General features: G+C 38.1%; 1 protein-coding gene across 6 annotated transcripts in view; it reads right to left on the minus strand.

Moving 5' to 3' along the window:
• Positions 1-18,090, minus strand: part of TAX1BP1 (Tax1 binding protein 1) — a 64,904-nt gene extending 46,814 nt beyond the window's left edge. For 5 of the 6 annotated variants that reach the window (XM_052799359.1, XM_052799334.1, XM_052799342.1 and 2 more), the window contains exons 1-2: positions 17,952-18,090; positions 14,785-14,968 (exon numbers count right to left, since the gene is read on the minus strand). In XM_052799359.1, coding sequence (XP_052655319.1) covers positions 14,785-14,961 — 177 coding nt within the window. In that variant the 5' untranslated portion in view covers positions 14,962-14,968; positions 17,952-18,090. Of the gene's footprint in view, positions 1-14,784; positions 14,969-17,626; positions 17,644-17,951 lie in introns of those variants that run through there. The other variant, XM_052799324.1, reaches the window with a different exon arrangement.
• Positions 18,091-18,683: the final 593 nt, after the last annotated feature.

An 18,683-nucleotide genomic window follows, 5' to 3' on the forward strand; every position in this document is an offset into this window, starting at 1 on the left:
ATTGTTTACCAATTTTTATCAAGTAAGACAGTAAGCTTCAAGAGGAAGAAAAAAAACAACCACAAAAAAACGGCCGATCACCAAAAACGGTGAAGTTACCAATCATGATTTCTATTACTTCAATAGACAAGACTTATAAAGTTCAAGTTCATACCAAATCCTCCTTCACAAAGGATACACTGCAATAGTGTATTTTAAAAGCATTAAGAACGGATTTTTTTGTCAGCTTTAAAAAAAAAAAGAAAAAAGAAAACATGTTTAGATAAGCAAAGAGAACAGCAGAACTGAAAGTAATCAAATAGCAATTATACATGTATACAGGCATACATTTCATGTACGAAAATTACTAATTAGCTTTAGTAAAAAAAAAAAAAAAAAAGATCATTCCATAGATGTCCATTACATTTCTTCACTTTGTATTAAAAGATGTGGTGAAAAGCTAATGTTTGGAAAAAAAGAACTGGTCCAAGATGATCAGGCCTTTTTTATATTCTTAAAAAACAAGGATGAACAGCAGCAAAACCAGATGAAATTTTGATTTTGCTAACTACAGTCACTTCTTTAAGGCAACATTCATTAGAGAAAAGCAGTGCAGACTCTTGACGCATCCACCAGAATGGAATCACCTACTACATCTTAAGCCTATTCTTAGCCAAAATTTTGAATATTTCTATGATATCTCATATCAAAGAGCTTTTAAAGATGTCAGTGAAATGACATTTCCTCAGAGTGTTACTCCCACACTGTTAAATATCTGAGTAATAACAAGTAAAGCTCTTCCAGTAACTTGAAGGGGAGTGAAGGCAATTTTTCCTTGGCAAAAGTTCACAGGAAAAATGTTTTGCAGATTTTCACATTAGCCATGTCTTCATATCCAACTCAGATGTTAATACCCCTTTTTTTGCTGAACCTGCTTTTACCTCAGAAAAGGGAAGCATATACCAGTACTTGTTGCCCTAAATAAAGAAAGAAGATAGGTTTTTAAACATAGTTCCCAATGAGTGACAAGTCCCCATCTTGCTCTTTTTAATTTCAGAAGGGAAACTGAATTATTACAACCAGACCAAATACTGTACAGAACTGAAGTAATCTTTTCATCCTACTGGTTAAAAAAAAACAAACATACACACTCTGATTCTGATCCTATTTTCCGAGTAAAATAACATCCTTCTTTCTGATAATTAACACTTCAGAAAACGTAGAAAGAAGGAGCAAAATCCAGTGAATATAAAAGAAAAATGCTCCCGCTAGGAGATCAACTCAACTTCTGATTCAGTTTGTCTCTGGGATTGTGGCATTTTTATTATTGTTTTTTAGATAACACATGCTGATTTGTAAATTCAATAATCTATTCTGAAACCAAAAGTTATTTTTATGAATACTTTACCTGTAACAGTAATCTACTCAAGGAATATTTTTAAGGTCATTTAAACCTTTAGTCATACCAATAGAAACAAAAAAGTAACTGTGTAGACAACAAATAACTCTCCTGGCCTGTTTCTCAGAAGGTGCCATATTTTTCAAGTGTGACTCTAATCTACAGGCTACTAGTAAAGAGAGAACTATGACATATGACAAGCTAGTGGGCAATACCCCGGGAAGTTTACCCCACATGTATTTTCTCCAGCGATTCCCCCTATTTCCTGTCACCCATCATCTGCTTCCTCTGCCAAAGCTCTCCATCTTACACGCTTATGATCCTGAGAATCCACTTATTTCTTAATGGGGCATACGCAAGTTATCAGCGGGTGTGGGCTACCCAACAGATCTTTTCACTGCACAGGATTTCAGAAGATGAGGGTCTTTCTTCCCTGCTACAGGTTGCAGATGTCAAAAAGTGACAACGCGGAGAAGGAAATATGAACAAATATCTACTTCCTCGCAGTTGCACACATTTAAAAAAGGGAAGCAAAGCAAGTTAACTTAGTAAAATTATTCAACGCCTTTCCTACTTAACAATAATTATCATTAACTTCCATAGGATTATTTCTTAGATGACAGAAACAAGGAGCAAAACCAAAGCAATGATATGCTGAGAAGAAAATAAATACAAAATTAAGTAATGGATGTTTTAGGTCCAGGATCTAGATCGTCAAAAAAAAAAAACCAAACCACCAAAACCCACACCACAAAACCCCAAACTATCAACAGGTTTTTTTATTTTAGTACTTTGTATCTTTCGACAATATTCTCTTTAATAAGCCTAGTATGAAGTACACAGTAGTTCAGAAATACAAAATACTCTTACACAGTCATAGCCTTCTCTATGGCAACAGATTATACTACCACAGATGCAACACTATAAACATACATTGAATGGCTCAGCAATGATCTAAATGCGACCTTTAACAAAGATATTTCTTTCAGCTCAGAAGGAAAACCAACAGTTGCCTAAAAATAGGGTTAAAACTATATAAAGAAATTTTAAGATTGCTCAAGGGAAAGGAAATAAAAATTGACATAAACTAAAACTAGTGGTAAAAGCTACAGAGGAAATCAACAAAGAGTGAAAATGATGAAGAGGAAGATGGAAATACTTGTCACAAAACCCACAGTGATTTTATATGAAAACCAAAACACTGTACCTCTGGAAGCAAAATTAACAGCAGCATCATCAGGCATATTGGCTTGGGAAAATATTTTCATGTTCATATATTCATTTTAATGAAAGAAATCAGAAGAGCTAGACTGTTTCTCTGACTGCTGATCAAAGCAACAAAACTTGCTAGAATTAATATAGACTTATCTTCCAGGTTAGTCTCCAGAGAGGGAGAAGAGTCTAGATCCCCCCCAAGAACCCATTTATTGTGAAGGCCTTATCTGGACTACACTGACAGGAGAAAAATTGCTATTTAAGGCAAATGTCCATGTAAGGTGGTTTTGTTGTCTTTTTTGTTGTTTCTTTGTTGTGTTTTGGGTTTTGGTTTGGGGGGGGGGGGTGTTAATTAAAAAGACCATTACAGCAACTGGCCCATACAATTCTGCTTGGGACATACTGAAAAAGGGCAAGTTGAAGCTTTTCTCATAAACATAAGAATTTGTATCTTCCTGGTAATGGCGCAGAACTCAAGAAATTGGATGATTCCACAAGTAGGTGTTGTTAAATACAGTTAGCATAGGGTAAGTAGTATCAATCAGTATTGTACACTGGAGAAAACATGAAAGAACATTTTAAAAAATAAATGTATTTACTTATTGCATACCCCTAGTTTCTTAAATGCCACTTTCTGTGAATGCTATAGAATTCAGAGGTAGCAATAACTGAGCACAGACTAAAAAGAGTTCCCTAGCCAGCATATTCCTTAATTTCATACTTTGAAAACTCAAAGGTAAGTTTTGTGAAACTAAAAGCAGATAAATTAATCCTAATCTTTCATTTTCAGAAATATTTTCTTCATAGAACAATGTCCGAGTAGCAGAGAAAGGATATCCTGCCACCTCGCAAAGCCTTTTGCAGCTGATGGTCCAGTTCTTGGGGTGAGGGGGCTCCTTTGACCCCACTACACTTGCTCTGCAACAGCAGGAACACAGAATCTACTCTGTGGAAAAAAATCCAATCCTAATCTGCTTTGATTATTCCTATCTCCAAGCTTATCTATGCAGGAGTCTCCAGGAAAATCCCAGAACAGTAACAGAGTAGAAGAAAAATTTCACATGCAGACTTTAGAGTAATTTCCAATTCTAACATAAGAAGTAGAAGCAGAGAAATTCTCCAATCTTTAGAAGCCCTCAGCATGAAAATAGAAGGAAGCAGGGCTGCTTCCTTAGTTTGTGTCCAGACTCTCTCTAATACTGTACTGGAACACGAATGCATGTTAAAAAGTAAATGCAGATGCTATTTAAATACTATTTAAATGCTCCATAGAACTTTTACCACAAATTTTTATCTATTAAGTCTTCCCTTTTTCACATCATTCAAATTCTAGTTGTCTCAAAGTTTAAAACAAACGAACAAAACCCTAACAATTTTACACCAAAGTAGAAAATGGAAATAAGTGGTTAAGTATTTAATTTACTAGCATCTTGCAGTATTATTTCTATTCCAAAAAATAAGAAAATGAAAAAATAACACCAGCACAAAGCATCAGAAAACAAGGGCAGACAAAGTGCAAAGTCATTTACTGTTATCAGAGAAAAATCTTCAGGCCTGTAAGAACATGAGTTTGACCATTTCAACTGCCAAAACAGCTGATATGACTAACAGTGAGCACCTGTATTCATGAAAACATTACCAAAAAAAAAAAAAACACCAGACAAATGCTTGTAAGAAAGATTCACAAATTTCATTTCTGTATTTGAACTTCAGTAATAATGAAAAAAAAGTAGTCACTGAGAGAAATTATATCCATTATAAAAATATATTTAAAAATCAAGTCTTCAATTACATTGTTTAATTTTTTGTTTCCTTCATTTACGGACCAAGTTCTAAAAACTTATGATCTAACTACTCAAGCTGCAAGTGTATTTATTTACATTAAAAATTAGAAGTTAAAAGCTTTTAAAAAACTGGAAATTAGGGAAAACATGTGGAAATCCACACTTAATTGCTGTTTAGGCCTCATGTGAAGTTGCAGTCCAATTTTGCAATGAAGAATATATTCTAGTGTACTAAAATGCGAAACCAACATTAAAAAAAAAAAAGCCACACTTTCATTAGAATGCTAACTACAAAGGCATACAAAGAACCCAGATACAAATACTTTTATAACATGCTTTTTCCTTTTTAATTGACACTGTTAACTGAAAAAGCATTTGACTCAGAAGTACTAAAAAATTAGAGTAAGAGTCTCAAAATGAAAGCGACTCAAGTGAAACAGCATCTGGATCAAAACAGCTACAGACTTTGTTGCTGTACAAAAACTCAGTTGGAATTCCTTTAATGAAAATAACTTCACATACCAATTAAAAAAAAAAAAAACACACACCAAACAAAAAGTATGGTCAACCAACACAAAACCAAGTTCCAATCAAAGTGCTAAAGCTGAAATAAACGCACACTAGTACTTTCTTACCATCAGAAATCTCAAATACATGAGAAATTTCAATGGGACACACTGTGAAACTTTGTGTAAACCAGGAGGAGTACAAGAGGCAGAGTTTACTAGTCTCATTTAAAAACTTGGCACATTACAATATCCACATTCAAGCACACAAACATTACAAATTACACAAGAAGTCCAGCACAAAACCTGCTGAAGTTCAGAGGGGGGAAAAAGGAGAATGACCTGTCAAACAACACAGAAGACTTGTGAACTCTGAACTTAAGTCTGTCATCTGATGCATTGACTGGCTGTGCTGATACCATTACCTTTTAAGGAATTCATTGAAAACTCTGAAAACATTTTGCTCAGATTTAAAAACTCAAAAAATATTAACACTCTTATTTCTTAGGCAAAAGAGCACATAAGAGTTAGATGATGCAACTTCCCTAAACCAACAGGAAAAAAAAAATTCCATGTTATAATCAGAATTAGAAATAAAGTCTCTGCTAGCCTGGTATTCAACACGTTCTTCTATCTTCTCCATTTCTCTACATTTAATTCTCACAAACTCCACTCAGAAATCCATTTTTAAATTAGAAAGCTGTGCATAAATTCCAACCCTCTTGCTTTCCAGATGTTAACCAGCAGATTAATAATCCAGAAACCAAATCCTACTTTCATCTTCTCAACCCAGGTTTTTAAACCAAAAACATGACTAAACATGGCTCCTACAAAAACATCATATCCAGATTATGTTATTATGTACAAACAACATGTTAAACAAACCTCACTTTATTTAATTCTCCCTCCATAAAATGGAAAGCTTTAATAGGTTATTACAGAGTAATCCATTCACTATATTCCTATTTCCTACTTTTGAGCAAGAAGGCTTATTTCAATTTAGGACATCATAAGCTACTTTTTAGTCATATAAACCAACTCTGTAGTCACAGTGGAAATTTTGAAGTCTGGTAAAGGTTAAGATGTCTAACACCAAGTACTTTGCAATTTGGCTGGGCAAGTAGGGACAACTCAACTGTCCGCAATACTCATACCAGACAGGTTTTCCTTCTACTAATAAATAGGCATGTAGTCATCATGGAAGTTTTTTCTTCTTCTATGTTGCCCCACAGATACAAGCCCCTTTCTTACTGAAATGCCACACAGCACGATTAGCTTTCCCATATTTACATTTCCCCCACAGAACACTTCCACAAAATAGCTAGAAGAAAATTAGCTGACTAGAAAAATAAATGGGGGAATGGGGGAGGAACACAGTTTGTGTGCCTGTCTGTATGCCAATAATGAGTTACCAAATATACTACTGAGGAAAAATAATAACCATTTTATTTTACTGTGTCTCCTTTAACTCTCATCTGATTCATCTTAGAAGGAACATAAGCTTTTCTAAGAAGAAAGCTCTGCCTTACAATTGCACAGTGTTTGCGGTGTAAAAATTATTTCAAACTTCATTTTTAATTTCTTGACTTTCAGATGAACATGGAAAATAAACACTTCTGTTTTTCTGTTTTCTTCAATTTTTGTCCTTTTAAAATGCCTTGGTAAAGTCAGTCAACTCAATCTTGAGAGACAGTGCTTTAAAGAAACACCACTGTAAGGGAAACTCACTTGGCATTTTCTTCCCTGGCCTCAGAAACCTGTTACGCAACTGGAAGAACAGCAGCATTCATTCTGCTGCATTAAGAGGAAGAACCGCAGCATTCATTCTGCTGCATTAAGAGTGTTTTACCTATCTATACAACACATGTACTGACATCAGCAGACCAGAGAAGCAAACCCAGGAAATACTTGTTTAGCTGAACCAACTTTGGCATAACCAATGAGTCTTTATTGTCAATATCCAATATGACCCAACTAAAAAAAAAAAAAAAAAAAAAACACTTTTAAAAAAGCAGCCACACCAACGACCCAAACCACAAAAATCATGCCATTTTTGTAATTCAGAAGGTAAATTATATAGTTTAGAAAGTAATTTGGCAAAATGCCCTAAGTACTACAAGGAGACAATAAACTACCTCTGAAAGAAGCAAAATTACAGACAGTAGATAAGGCCTTGGACATACGTTATACACTATAATTATTACTGACCACAGTAAGTCAGCAGCCTTTACATATTTCACATGGTAAGAAACAGTTATTTTGACCCAAATGACAGAAAACACAGGTATCTAAGCAAAATGCAATTAGGCTCAGTATCCTAGGAAGTCATTTCTCCACAGCAGGCTTGGTTTGTGCTGTAACCCTGAGTTCAAGTAACATTGAAAGTCAGAGTAGTGCTAGTGCTACTGGAGCCTATAACAGCCTACAACAGGCAGCTACAGGTAACGAGTTTTTCTAAGCCAATTAACAGGTCAAAAAATTAAAACATCTGGGGGCAGTGAAGCTCATACCTGGCAAAATTACTGATAGTTTACTGCTAACACTGACATGCCACTGAGGCCATATACTTTTGAACACATGCATCATTATCAAATAATGATATCTAGATGCCAATTCTGAAAGAATCAAACTGCAAAAAATTTCAGAACATGGACATGAGGAAAAATACTTATTAAAGTATTAAGCACACTTTAGTAACATTAAGGCATAGACATTTCAAAGTAAGTAAACAATGAAGTCAAAGCTACAACCTTGGGTTTTCTAGTATGTCTGTGATTGCCTTATAGCACATGCAACTTTGACTTAGCTCATTCCAAGCCATTTAAGACTTCACTTCAGACACGACCTTGCTAGTCACAGAGATAAAAATCTGTTATTCAGCAGGAACCCTAAAGCTGAAACATTTTAGGGTAGAAGACAGCTGCAAGGTACTCTAGACCCTTTATGAAAGGGTGTAATCTTAAGATGTTCTCTCATGCCCAAACCTGAAGAAGTCTATCTCTGCTGAATGTTACAAACACATACAGGCAATCTTTTAACTTGAGCTATTGAGAAAATATGGTATTTGTTGTAATATCAAGGTACTATCAGGATGCTAACCGATCATCTCTCATTTGTTGTATTTCTACCTCATAGTTCAGAGGAATATGTCAAAATGACATTGACACAGTGCCTACACCATAGGATCAACTTCCTCTCTTAGTAGGTATAAATCAAAATAAATATAGAAACAATAAGAACTCTCTAAAAGAAAACCTGTTACATATGTAAATGACTGTCCAAGGAAATGTTATTATAGATTAAAGAGTAACAAAGTTACTGTTTACTTTAAGAGGTAAGCATGAAAATGTATTAAAAAAGGGTAGGTGGGGTTTCAGTGAAATATTCATTTACTATCATGTATCATGAGAACTATAAATTAGCGCAATCTTTTACTTCAAAATTGTTACCAGCTACCGACTGCTTCATTATGACAATTCTGTCTCTGACCACGCAAACCTACCATAACAAATATTTTTAGAAAATTAACGACGCTTGGAATTAAACATCAGAATTTCTTGTCAAAGGTAACATCACATAAACCCAGATTATCCTTCTCTTTATCTAGTACAGAAACAGCAAACAACATTGCCATGGACTGACTTTGTTTTTTTTAAAGAAAAACATTATCTCAGTTATTTACAACATGTCTTTCCAAAGAAGGTACATCAGAGACCAACAGAAACACTCTAATTTGTGGATATAGCAATTCTCAAAACATCCTGAATTCCAGTAATTCTATTCCCAAGTATTTTAACAACAGGACATACTGTCCACTACACATTCCTGTATCTATCATGCCCTGCTGTGCAATGATGGTTCCATGCCAGAAATATTTCTGTATGCCTGTGGTCAATAACACATCCACCTGTTGCGCTATACTTCAGAACATCGTCTGTACATATGTGAGTGAGTGATATCTTAAAAAATTAAAAAAAAAAAAAAATCAATCTACAACAAAATCAGGACGTTGAAATGACTCACACAAGTTGTACTTTGTAGTCCAAAGGAAACGAAATAACCCACAGTACTATACAAAAACATATCTATATTGTCTTGATAAAACACAACCACCAAGCTATTTCTTAGGTGTCCATCAAATCCACTGTTAAATTCTGTTACAGAAGTTTTTGACCACAGACAAGTTAATTCTGAGGTTTGCTATAAATCAGTACATTGAAAAGCAGAAATTAAGTTGCATGTAAATACGGGTACTGCACTGATGCACAAACAGTAGCTCAGCTGTGACCTCCTAAATACTGAGTACTCTCTCAGAGCAAGCAGATACTTCTTGCATTCAGGTAAATTACTAAGATCTTCCCAATCCTGGTTATTCAGTTTTTCCGTATGTTAAGTTACCATAACATCAGATCACCATTTTTAAGTTGTGGATATTAAAAATATGGACATTAAGAAATAAAAGATTTCCTTTTCTTCTCTAGGAGTACACTGAGGCACTCAATACCAAAGCATGTCTATAACTTAAATGGACACCCTAGAAGAATGGTAATGTAGCTTACTTACAAAAATATACCAACTAGAATTGAGGAACAGAAAAGTTTTGACAGAATAGTTAGTTAATGACACAGCAAGACCAAAACTACTAGCTTAACATATGTAAGATTACCTGCTGGTATCGCAGGTCTTTCCAGCATGCTGGCCTCAGCAAAATTAAATCCTCAGAAAGCATTATGATAAACCCCACAAACACCCACACCTTTAACACTACTGTCTTGAAGCAGTATCTTTATTATGCCCATAACATTCTTTCCTTGTGCCTTTGAGATGTATAGTAAACCTGCCTCCCTTGTATACTTAACACCTGTCAGTCCTATCTGCATACATATGCTCTAGACAGAGGGGTAAGCATTGCTTCCTAAAAACCAATCAGTTTTTTCAAGTACTTCTGCAAATCTGGACATTATGCATTAATAATGCAAAACAATATCACATGGCCATACGATTACTTCACTTTCCTGTGAAATGAAGTCACAAAATGTAGACTTCCCCATCCAGAGATTAGGACTACCTACCAGAAAGGCCATTTCTGCAACCAGATGTAGTGCACATATTAATTATTTTTCCTCATTTCAAAGGTTTAGATTTGGATTACTTTAAGGGCCTCTCCAGATTTTGATTAATCAGAGATAAGCAAAGAAGAATAAAGAGGGGACACTGGTCTTGCATCATTCTGGGAATACAGATCTCCTATGAAATCTATCAAGGATGATAAGCTTTCTCCCCTTTGACTCCACACAAGGAACAACCAGGTTCTTCTGCACTGAAACTCTCACTAGAGGGAAAGCCGGTCTCAAATTCTAGTTCCCATAAAACTGTACGAAGAGGGACTTGGGCTCAGGATGTCCATGCAAAGTGCTATACCAGTACTTATCTGCAAAACTGCCTTTTCTTTTTCTCGTTAACAAGCAAGGACATAACCAATGAAGATCTTTTGGCACTTGATTACAGATGACCCTCCAGAATGTCACAAAAGCCGAAAGAAATAGCAGCCATGAAAGAAAACAGATTCAAAGACCGAGTCAAAACCTGGTTTTAAGCCTCCTGTAGGGGACAAGGAAGAAAAAGAAGGATGAATATATGCAAAAAGAATACAAATGCTGCATATTCAGAACTTCTGCTGTGAAGGGTAGCATCATCTTCATTATTGTACTTCCCACCCCTCCAAGTTTTTGCCAAAGGTCCAATCCCAAAAGTAGTGTATGCCTTTAGATACACCTAGTTTGTAAGAAAACTAGTATATTTGAAATAATTCTCCTATATGCAACATTACCCTTTCAGTTTATGAACACTGGGTTTGCATTTTTCTAAACAATAGAAAACAACTTTCTCAGGAACAGTTTTAAACCACTACCACCACCACAAAGTGCCTTACACTCAGCATTAAAAAAGTTCAACATTTAGCAACTTAAATCATGCTGAGAACAACAAACAACAAACAACATGTTTCATCTACAGCATATGCAGAGAAGCTGGTAGAATCTGTTAAGTTTTAGAGGAACTGCTATTTGTTTGCCAATTTTAGTTCTTTGTCATAACGCTGTATGCCACAAACCCCTAGCTCAGGTCTGAAGTTCTAGACCTATTCTACCTACCAACAAGACCTTTCTGATGCCTCTGATGGAGAACGGGGAGGCGGTACTTTATCTTGCTTTGGCTCCTTATTTTAAGTTGCTTTGTAAACTATCCTTGAGAAGATATCTGTAAATAAACAACTGCAAACATGAAGGAACCTGCTGTGGTACCTTTCATTGAAGCCATTATCTTTTCATAGTACAACATAGAAGCCAATAATCAGTGACATAAGTGGAATACTCAGTAGACAGAAAACTGGAAACATTCCTAGTAAGGGGGGGGGGGGGACGGGGGACGGGACTGGACTCAGAAGCATTAAGCCTAGCAAGTGAACAAGAATGTATACCAGGTGGAAAAGATTGATATAATGAAAAGCAAAATGAAGTTCTGTAATAAACACATAAATGAATAAATAACCACGATGAGACACACAGAAAGAAACTCTTCTAAGCAATTTATGGCTTCTACCAAGGATTCCATTTCTAACATCACTTTTTCATGTATGCTGCACAGCACTGATGGCAACTACAACAATCACAAATGCAAATGTACATGGAATAAAAAGAGTCTATTAGACATGTAGTGCATAGTATGGAAACATTTAAAAAACTCAGAAGCTAGAAATTAAAGAGTCAGTATATGAAATCAGGTTTTGCTTCTGGAACCATTAGTTCCATTTCCATTTAAAAAGGAAACAAACTGACAACCCAAACCCTTAAAAGCTGCTCTTCAGAACAGAACTCAATAAAGATTTGAAAAAGAAGCTTCAATTGTCATTCCGCGTTAGGCGGCCATGCCAATACAGTAGGCGCAGCCCTTCTCCCGCACACCTTCCTAGTCCACTTGTTTCCATCACAGTGATGCCAGCACAGTTGCCCATTGCATCACACAGCGATCAAGCTGAAGAACCAAACCAGTTGTGAAATAAGATGGTAAAAGCTGGGGGAGGAGCAGCTGTATTTTTCTGGCAGATTGCTTCCCTGATCCATTTCACTGTGCAGCTGCACAAACAGCTGGACTAGCAAAACAAACAGGATAATATAAGGATACAAATAACCAATATCTACTCAAGACATCATTGCTGCTGAAGAAACATACTTGGACTTGCAACCTAAGTGAAAACCATTCACTTAAAAAGGTTCTTTGCTCAGTTCAATAAAAAAATTCTTAGCTAACTGGTTGAGCAAACACAAGACAATACAGTTGAAGCCACTGCCCCCTAAAATGGAACAAAAGTCAACATTAGAAACAAAAACAACACAATGTTCCGGGGGGGGGGGGGTTGGGGGGGGGGGGGGGATGGATCTTATTCGATACTTATTTTCTATACTAATCAGAAATTACCACTAGGTTTTTTTGGCTGGGAGTTATTTATTTGTTTTTAAACTAGGTGCCTTTTCCCCCTGTCCAGTATTCACTACTACAACACTAGTATCTTTCTGTGCAATTCCAGGCAAAGGTTAAATTACACCAGCTTAAACAGGTTTGTTTTCTAGGCAATTTATTCACCTCAGAAAGACAAGGTGGACTTCTATACCTGCCACGTAAAGTCAGTGAATCAATGCTTTGAGTTTTCTCACAGAAGCCTCACTTTCCTTGCATACTAGGCCAATACAGAAGGCCATTAATTATTGTTCTCATTATCAGTCAAGATTTGTCTTTTTTTTTTTTTTAATGCTGAAAATCACTTTACCTTCACATCACAACCTTCACATTCCTCTTATGTTTTAGAAAGGTAAATGATAAAACCCCTGCCTGTTTCACCAGTTTTCATACTAATTCCAGGTGGTTTGTTGACTGTCCAGGAACAATCAGTTCTCTAGAAGTCACTCATTTTTACACTCAGATCACAGTATAGTACAACTTCTGTCTATTATCTATCCCAAGATGACTATATTTTCACAATTTATTTTACCGTAAACATTACTCATACACGTACATATTTGTAGACACAGATACAGTTGGACAGCTGGTTCCATTTAACTCACTGTACTATAACTATACTAAGACAGTATATTCATAACATTCAGTATAAGCTGACATAGTCACAAAAAGAAAACAATTTTCATCCTTTTCCCCATCTCATAATGCTTCCTTCCCTTGTGTTGATGAGAATTAGATGAACTGGAAATTCAGTTCGGGAATTCCATTTAAAAAAATCCAGTCCCAAAATGTTGGTCTTAACCTCAATCAATTCCCTGATTTGATTCATCACACAGGAGCTTGTTCCACATAAAGTAGAGGAAGCACAAGAAATAAGCCACCCTGCGTAAAAGGAGGAAATGTTTCTTTCAGCAGTAATACTACCTTATGTCAGCTCAACATGTTCCTTAAATGACTGCCAAAGCTGTATTACCTGCCGCTGCTAAAGCAGAATAAAAACTCATACCTCAACAGTTTATGAAATCTATCATCAAGATAGATTTCAAAATTAAGTCAAGATGAAATCAAAAAGTTACCTATACACTGTACGCAGCATTTCATGTAGTCACCGAAAAACCCTTTCACACTTTTTTTTTTTTAATTTTCCTAATTAGTATTTTTAGGGTCATGTCTGATTGCCTCCCTCATTTAGATCAACAAAACCACAACATTCGCTTCTCAAGTTACATTTAAATAATTTCAAAATGCATACGTGTAATATGAACAGCACCCTTTAAAGTTCTGATAAAGATTTTCTTTAGTTTCATTAATGTCATCAACTAAACATTCAAGTGTGCTCAGTTACACTATTTGTCAAAACTTTGCAGGTCATCAAGATACCTACACACATTTTTAAAAACTTCCCACTAGAGAAATGTGCCTGTTTATAAGTTAATGCCTTCCTCACACAATTTAGTGACTGTATAATCATTGCATATAGCATTAAAAATGCTTCAGCTTTGTTACAGAGCACAGTACTTCTATTTTGCAGAGGAGTAATTCATCTTGAATAAAGACTAACAATCCATTGGTGATCTGCAGATTACAATGAAGTCAAGCATTTACATTCTTAAACAGCAGACAGTTCTAAGGGAAAGGTCCTCCAGTACCGAGATAGGCTGTTACCCTCTCTCCCACTGCCAAAGCATCACTTCTTTAAAGCCCGAATCAAAACTTCTATTAACCATTCAAGTAAGGAATTTAAGCATCATCTACTAGAGTTATATTGACAAAGAAACATAGATCAAGGTCTTAAATAGAGGCAGATGGAAGAAATAATCAATTTCTAATCCCATAAATGAAATTTTATTAACCTTTACAAATAACTCCAAATAACTTAGATGTGGCCTCACTCCTCCTCCTTTTTTCAAGGGTCTGTTTTGAATAATTTTGGTGATCTATACTGTTCAGCCTGTTCTAGCAGCAAAAATGAGTCGGGGATGTGGCTCAGGATATCTCCAGCTTAGGTTTTGTTCTTTCCACACACGTTTCACACTTACTCTGGCTCACACTCTTCATACAGTCCTGTTCACAACATCACTCTATGCCCAGGCATCTCTTCTCAAATCACCTCCATTTAATTCTGCATGACACCACCACAGCACACCTTCCCTTTACTCCAGCAGACTTTAAGTGTACTCATTCCTCTAGTTTTGATCTCCAGTTTGATCTTTGTTACAAAACTCACACTTTAGTAGCAGGAACCAATACATCACTCAAGTGTGATGTTCCACTTAAGTTTACGAGTGAGCTTTTACTGTTGTTGGGAATTTTTCTTTTTTTTTTAACTGGTAAGAGAGAAGACAGTAAACATTTGAGAAATAGCAATAGAAGAAGCTTTACTTACCTTGAAAATACCAACCCAGTCTTTCTGATGAGGATGGATAAACTGGGTCAGAGTGTAGTGACATTCAAGATGTGTGTTCGGAAGATAACTTTTTGCCACATTTTGAAAAATCACATGTGCAAAATTGGAAGTCTGCAAAGTGTTAGCTGAAGACAGAACTTCTTGAAAGGATGACATGATTGATCTGTAACAAAACTGTAGAAGTTGCTACTTCAATATAGTGGAAAAAAAAGTTAGAAAAATTCATCTATCTGAAATATACAAGACAGAGAAACCTAACAATTAGTTCCTCTGTTCCAAAAACAGATGGCTATAGGCTAGGTCCATCAAAGTGCACTGCCTCAGCATCACTCCTAAACAATCACCTCTCAGAATAAAAGGGCAGTCATTTCAGTGATGACATCAAGATGGAGAGAAAGGATTGCTTAGCTGAATGCCCCCAGTATTTTATCTCAGATACAGCAGCAGAAAGTGGGAAATAAAAGCGGTGGTGTGAAAACAAAGCAGGGTTCTAACTTAATGAAATATTCTTAATGGTTCTGGATTTGGCAGGGAAGGAGAAACAAAGCTCCATAGTTTCCCTACTTTAAACTTTTCTCAAAATCTGTACTGCTCAGTGCTTTTCGCAGCATTTTTATACACAAAGTTTTTCTTCCCCTCTCAGTAAAAGCAACAAAGTTCCATTTTAAGACATTTTTAAAAAACAAAGTTTATCTAAACAGAAGGGGTTTGTTTGGGTTTTGTTTTTTTTCTTCTTCTTCTTTGAGAGTTCTCTTGCCTCTGTTTAGCAGTCTGTGGGCATCTTTTACTGTTCTCACTGTAACACATATGCTCTCAGCCCTGCATGTTTAGCTTCATTACCATAAACAATGGACTTCAATGATAGCAGGAACATTTAGGTATGCATGCAGTTTGATGGATTAACACTAATCAGTTGGACTGCAAAAGCTTTTAAACATGCTTTCCATTCACCACCTCATTCAGGATACATAGTGCTAAAAATTACAGCAACACAAGATGCTTCACAAGCAGAAGAAGAACGTCCCTTCCTCAGATTTGGCAATATCTGCCAAAAATATAAGATGGGCAACTGAGAAGTTTCAAGTGTTTGATTTCAACATACTATCACAGGTTTGTCAAAACATTTGACATTAGAAGGATTGGGGCCTTAAATATCTAAACATTTCTAGAAAAATGAGCCATCCTATTCTTGCAATTGCTATTAAAAGTAATTTTATACTGACCAAGCAAATTCACACCTTGAATGAGGTAACTGCCAAGTGTGTGACATTATATATTACTTTTATTGAAGATACATGTGGAAACCAATCCCAAAAAGGGATGGGCCACTGCAAGGCTCAGGAAGTTCAAAGATTAAAGGCTCTCTGTGTATTTGCCACAGCCTTTTAAAATTTCTCTTCACCAGTTAAAAAGTAAGTAGCAGAGAGTTCATGTTTTCTGAAATAAAATGCACTCTGAAGTAAACAGGTATTCACCATTCACAACAAGGAAAAGGTAAACAGGCTTTTTAGGCTTAAGCTTATTACTGCCCAATTTAGTGTAACACATGAAGTACACATAGGCAGCCATGACATTATTTTTATGTATCAGATGTTAAATAAAAAGCAGTTTTGTACCCTGAACAACACAAGTAATATGATAAAATGCCAAGCTTGCAAAGATTAACAGATATGAAGGACAAAAACAAGAACTTCTACAAGCAATAAACTGAGTAAAGATCAAAAGACAACTTTTGAGTCACAATAGGGTACACATAAATCCTATCTGTTATCTAGCTTCAGAGTCCAGAAGAGCATAGGAAATTTTACGGCATAGTAAAACCCTGAAAACTCCCACACCTCTCAAAAGAGAGGATTACATTTAAGATAGTTCTCAAATCCATTCTGAACTATAAATGGTAGGAAGCAGCAGTTTCTACAATTCTAAAAGAAACAGAATAGCCTTAATTTTTTTCGAGTGCCACAAAATTCATTCCTTTTTAGTAATTTAGAAGTACCTGAAACCAAATAATATTGACATGAAACAGACTGTTTCAGTTTTCATTACCCATGATAAGTACAAAAAGAGCAAACAGAGTATTAATAACAAAAACAACTCAACTTTTTTTAAATAAGTCTGCTTTAAAAATTGCATAGTTTATTCTAAGCACATATTATAAAAAAAAAAATCCAAAAAAACAACACACACAAAAAAAAACTCACACCAATAAAAACCCCCAAACATTCATTTCTGCACACTGGTTGCCAGCTACCACGGCTGAGTACTAGCCTTAGTGAAACCAGTAAAGGGATGCTGGTTTCCAAGCTCAAAGCAGAACTATTCACAAATCTGAATTTGTACAGACCAGCAGAATCATCTGGGATTACTGTTCCCCGGCAGGAAAATCCCCGGAGCTTAGGTGAAGCTGAGATCTACTTACAGTTCAAGGATAGTTTAGGGGATGCTGGGTGCTTGCTTACTTAGCTCACAGCTACCGGTTGGGAAATAGGAGAAGGCGGAAGAGCTACGCTTAGGCTTCATTACTGACATGACAAGCGATTCCCTCTGGGAGGCTGAACGACGTGTTCGGTTTTACGCACCGAAAAGGACGGAAGGAGGAAAAGCTCGTCAGGCAGGAAAAACAAAAGCAGGACGAGCCGCACCGCCCCAGCCAGCTCCTACCAGAGTCCTCCAGCTGCGGTCCCGGCAGGACGGGGCGCACCTGACACCTCCGGCCCCTACCTGCCCTGCCTTGCCCCGCTCCGCGGGGCCGGCCTGCGGCTTACTGCCTCTCACCCCTTCTCTGCCCCCCCTACCCCGTCAGCGGCCGGCGCGGCCTCACCTGCCCGCCGCGGATCACCTTTGCTCCGGCCCTCCGCAACGCGCTCGCCGGCGCGGCGGGGAGGGGAGCCCCGCCGCCTCCCACAGCACTCCCGCGCAGGTCCCGCTCCCCCCGCAACGGCCGCCGCTCCCCCCTTTCTCCCCTCCCCGCTACGACCGGCCCAAGACAGCTGGGGGAAGGGGGGGGGGGGGGGCGGCGTCCCGGTGGCGCAGGACGGAGGCCCGCGGCCTAACGGCCCCGCCCGCCCCAGTGGGTGCCGGCGGCCGACAGGAAAGAGGGTGTTAGACCTGCCCGTCCCCCAGCCAGGCCCGGGAGGGCCCCTTACCTAGACAGACGCAGAGGGCGCCAGGGACATCAACATGGGGCCTCCGCCATCAGCGCCGCACAGCCCCACCCCCCCGCGTCACTTCCAGCCTCGGCCCTGCCCGCGCGGGGGCGGGCCGCCGGCCCACAACCGGCCGGAGACGGAGACGGCGCCGGCCTCGGCCTCGGGGGACGGCAAGGCCCGCCCCGCTCGGCTTGAGGCCCCTCAGGCCTTCGCGCCCTCCTAGTGGCACACGCCTTCAGGGGGCCAGAGGGCCCGAGCAGCGCAGCGTTGCCGGCACGTGTAGAGCCGTGCAGCTGTTAGCTCCATAAAGTGCACCTGCCCCCTACCGCAGTTCCCACCCTTCATGTTCGTTATTACAACGTCACCTCTGCAATACTCACATACCCTAATTTAATCATCTCTTCCTCGGTCCCACTTCCAAAACACAGGCGAACGTGCACCTTGTACGTCGCCACCATTAATCTCCCAGCCTTTGCAGGTCTTCCCAAGCAGAGGGGTGAGAGGAGAGTGACCGTAAATTCTTACACACAGTTCTCCTGCCTGCGTACACTGGCGGATCTCCGTGAAAGCACATTACCTCATCAATACGCTGACACTACTTGATTTTCACCCAAAGTCGAGTCACAGATCACTTACCAGAGTAACGGGGCTGAGTAACAATGAACAGTGATGAGTGACCGTCGTCGGTATGCGGGGCTTCTCCCAGTACAGCCAGCGCTGGGTGCTACC

This window comes from Harpia harpyja, chromosome 1, assembly GCF_026419915.1.
Source record: "Harpia harpyja isolate bHarHar1 chromosome 1, bHarHar1 primary haplotype, whole genome shotgun sequence".
In the NCBI taxonomy this organism is placed as follows: domain Eukaryota; kingdom Metazoa; phylum Chordata; class Aves; order Accipitriformes; family Accipitridae; genus Harpia; species Harpia harpyja.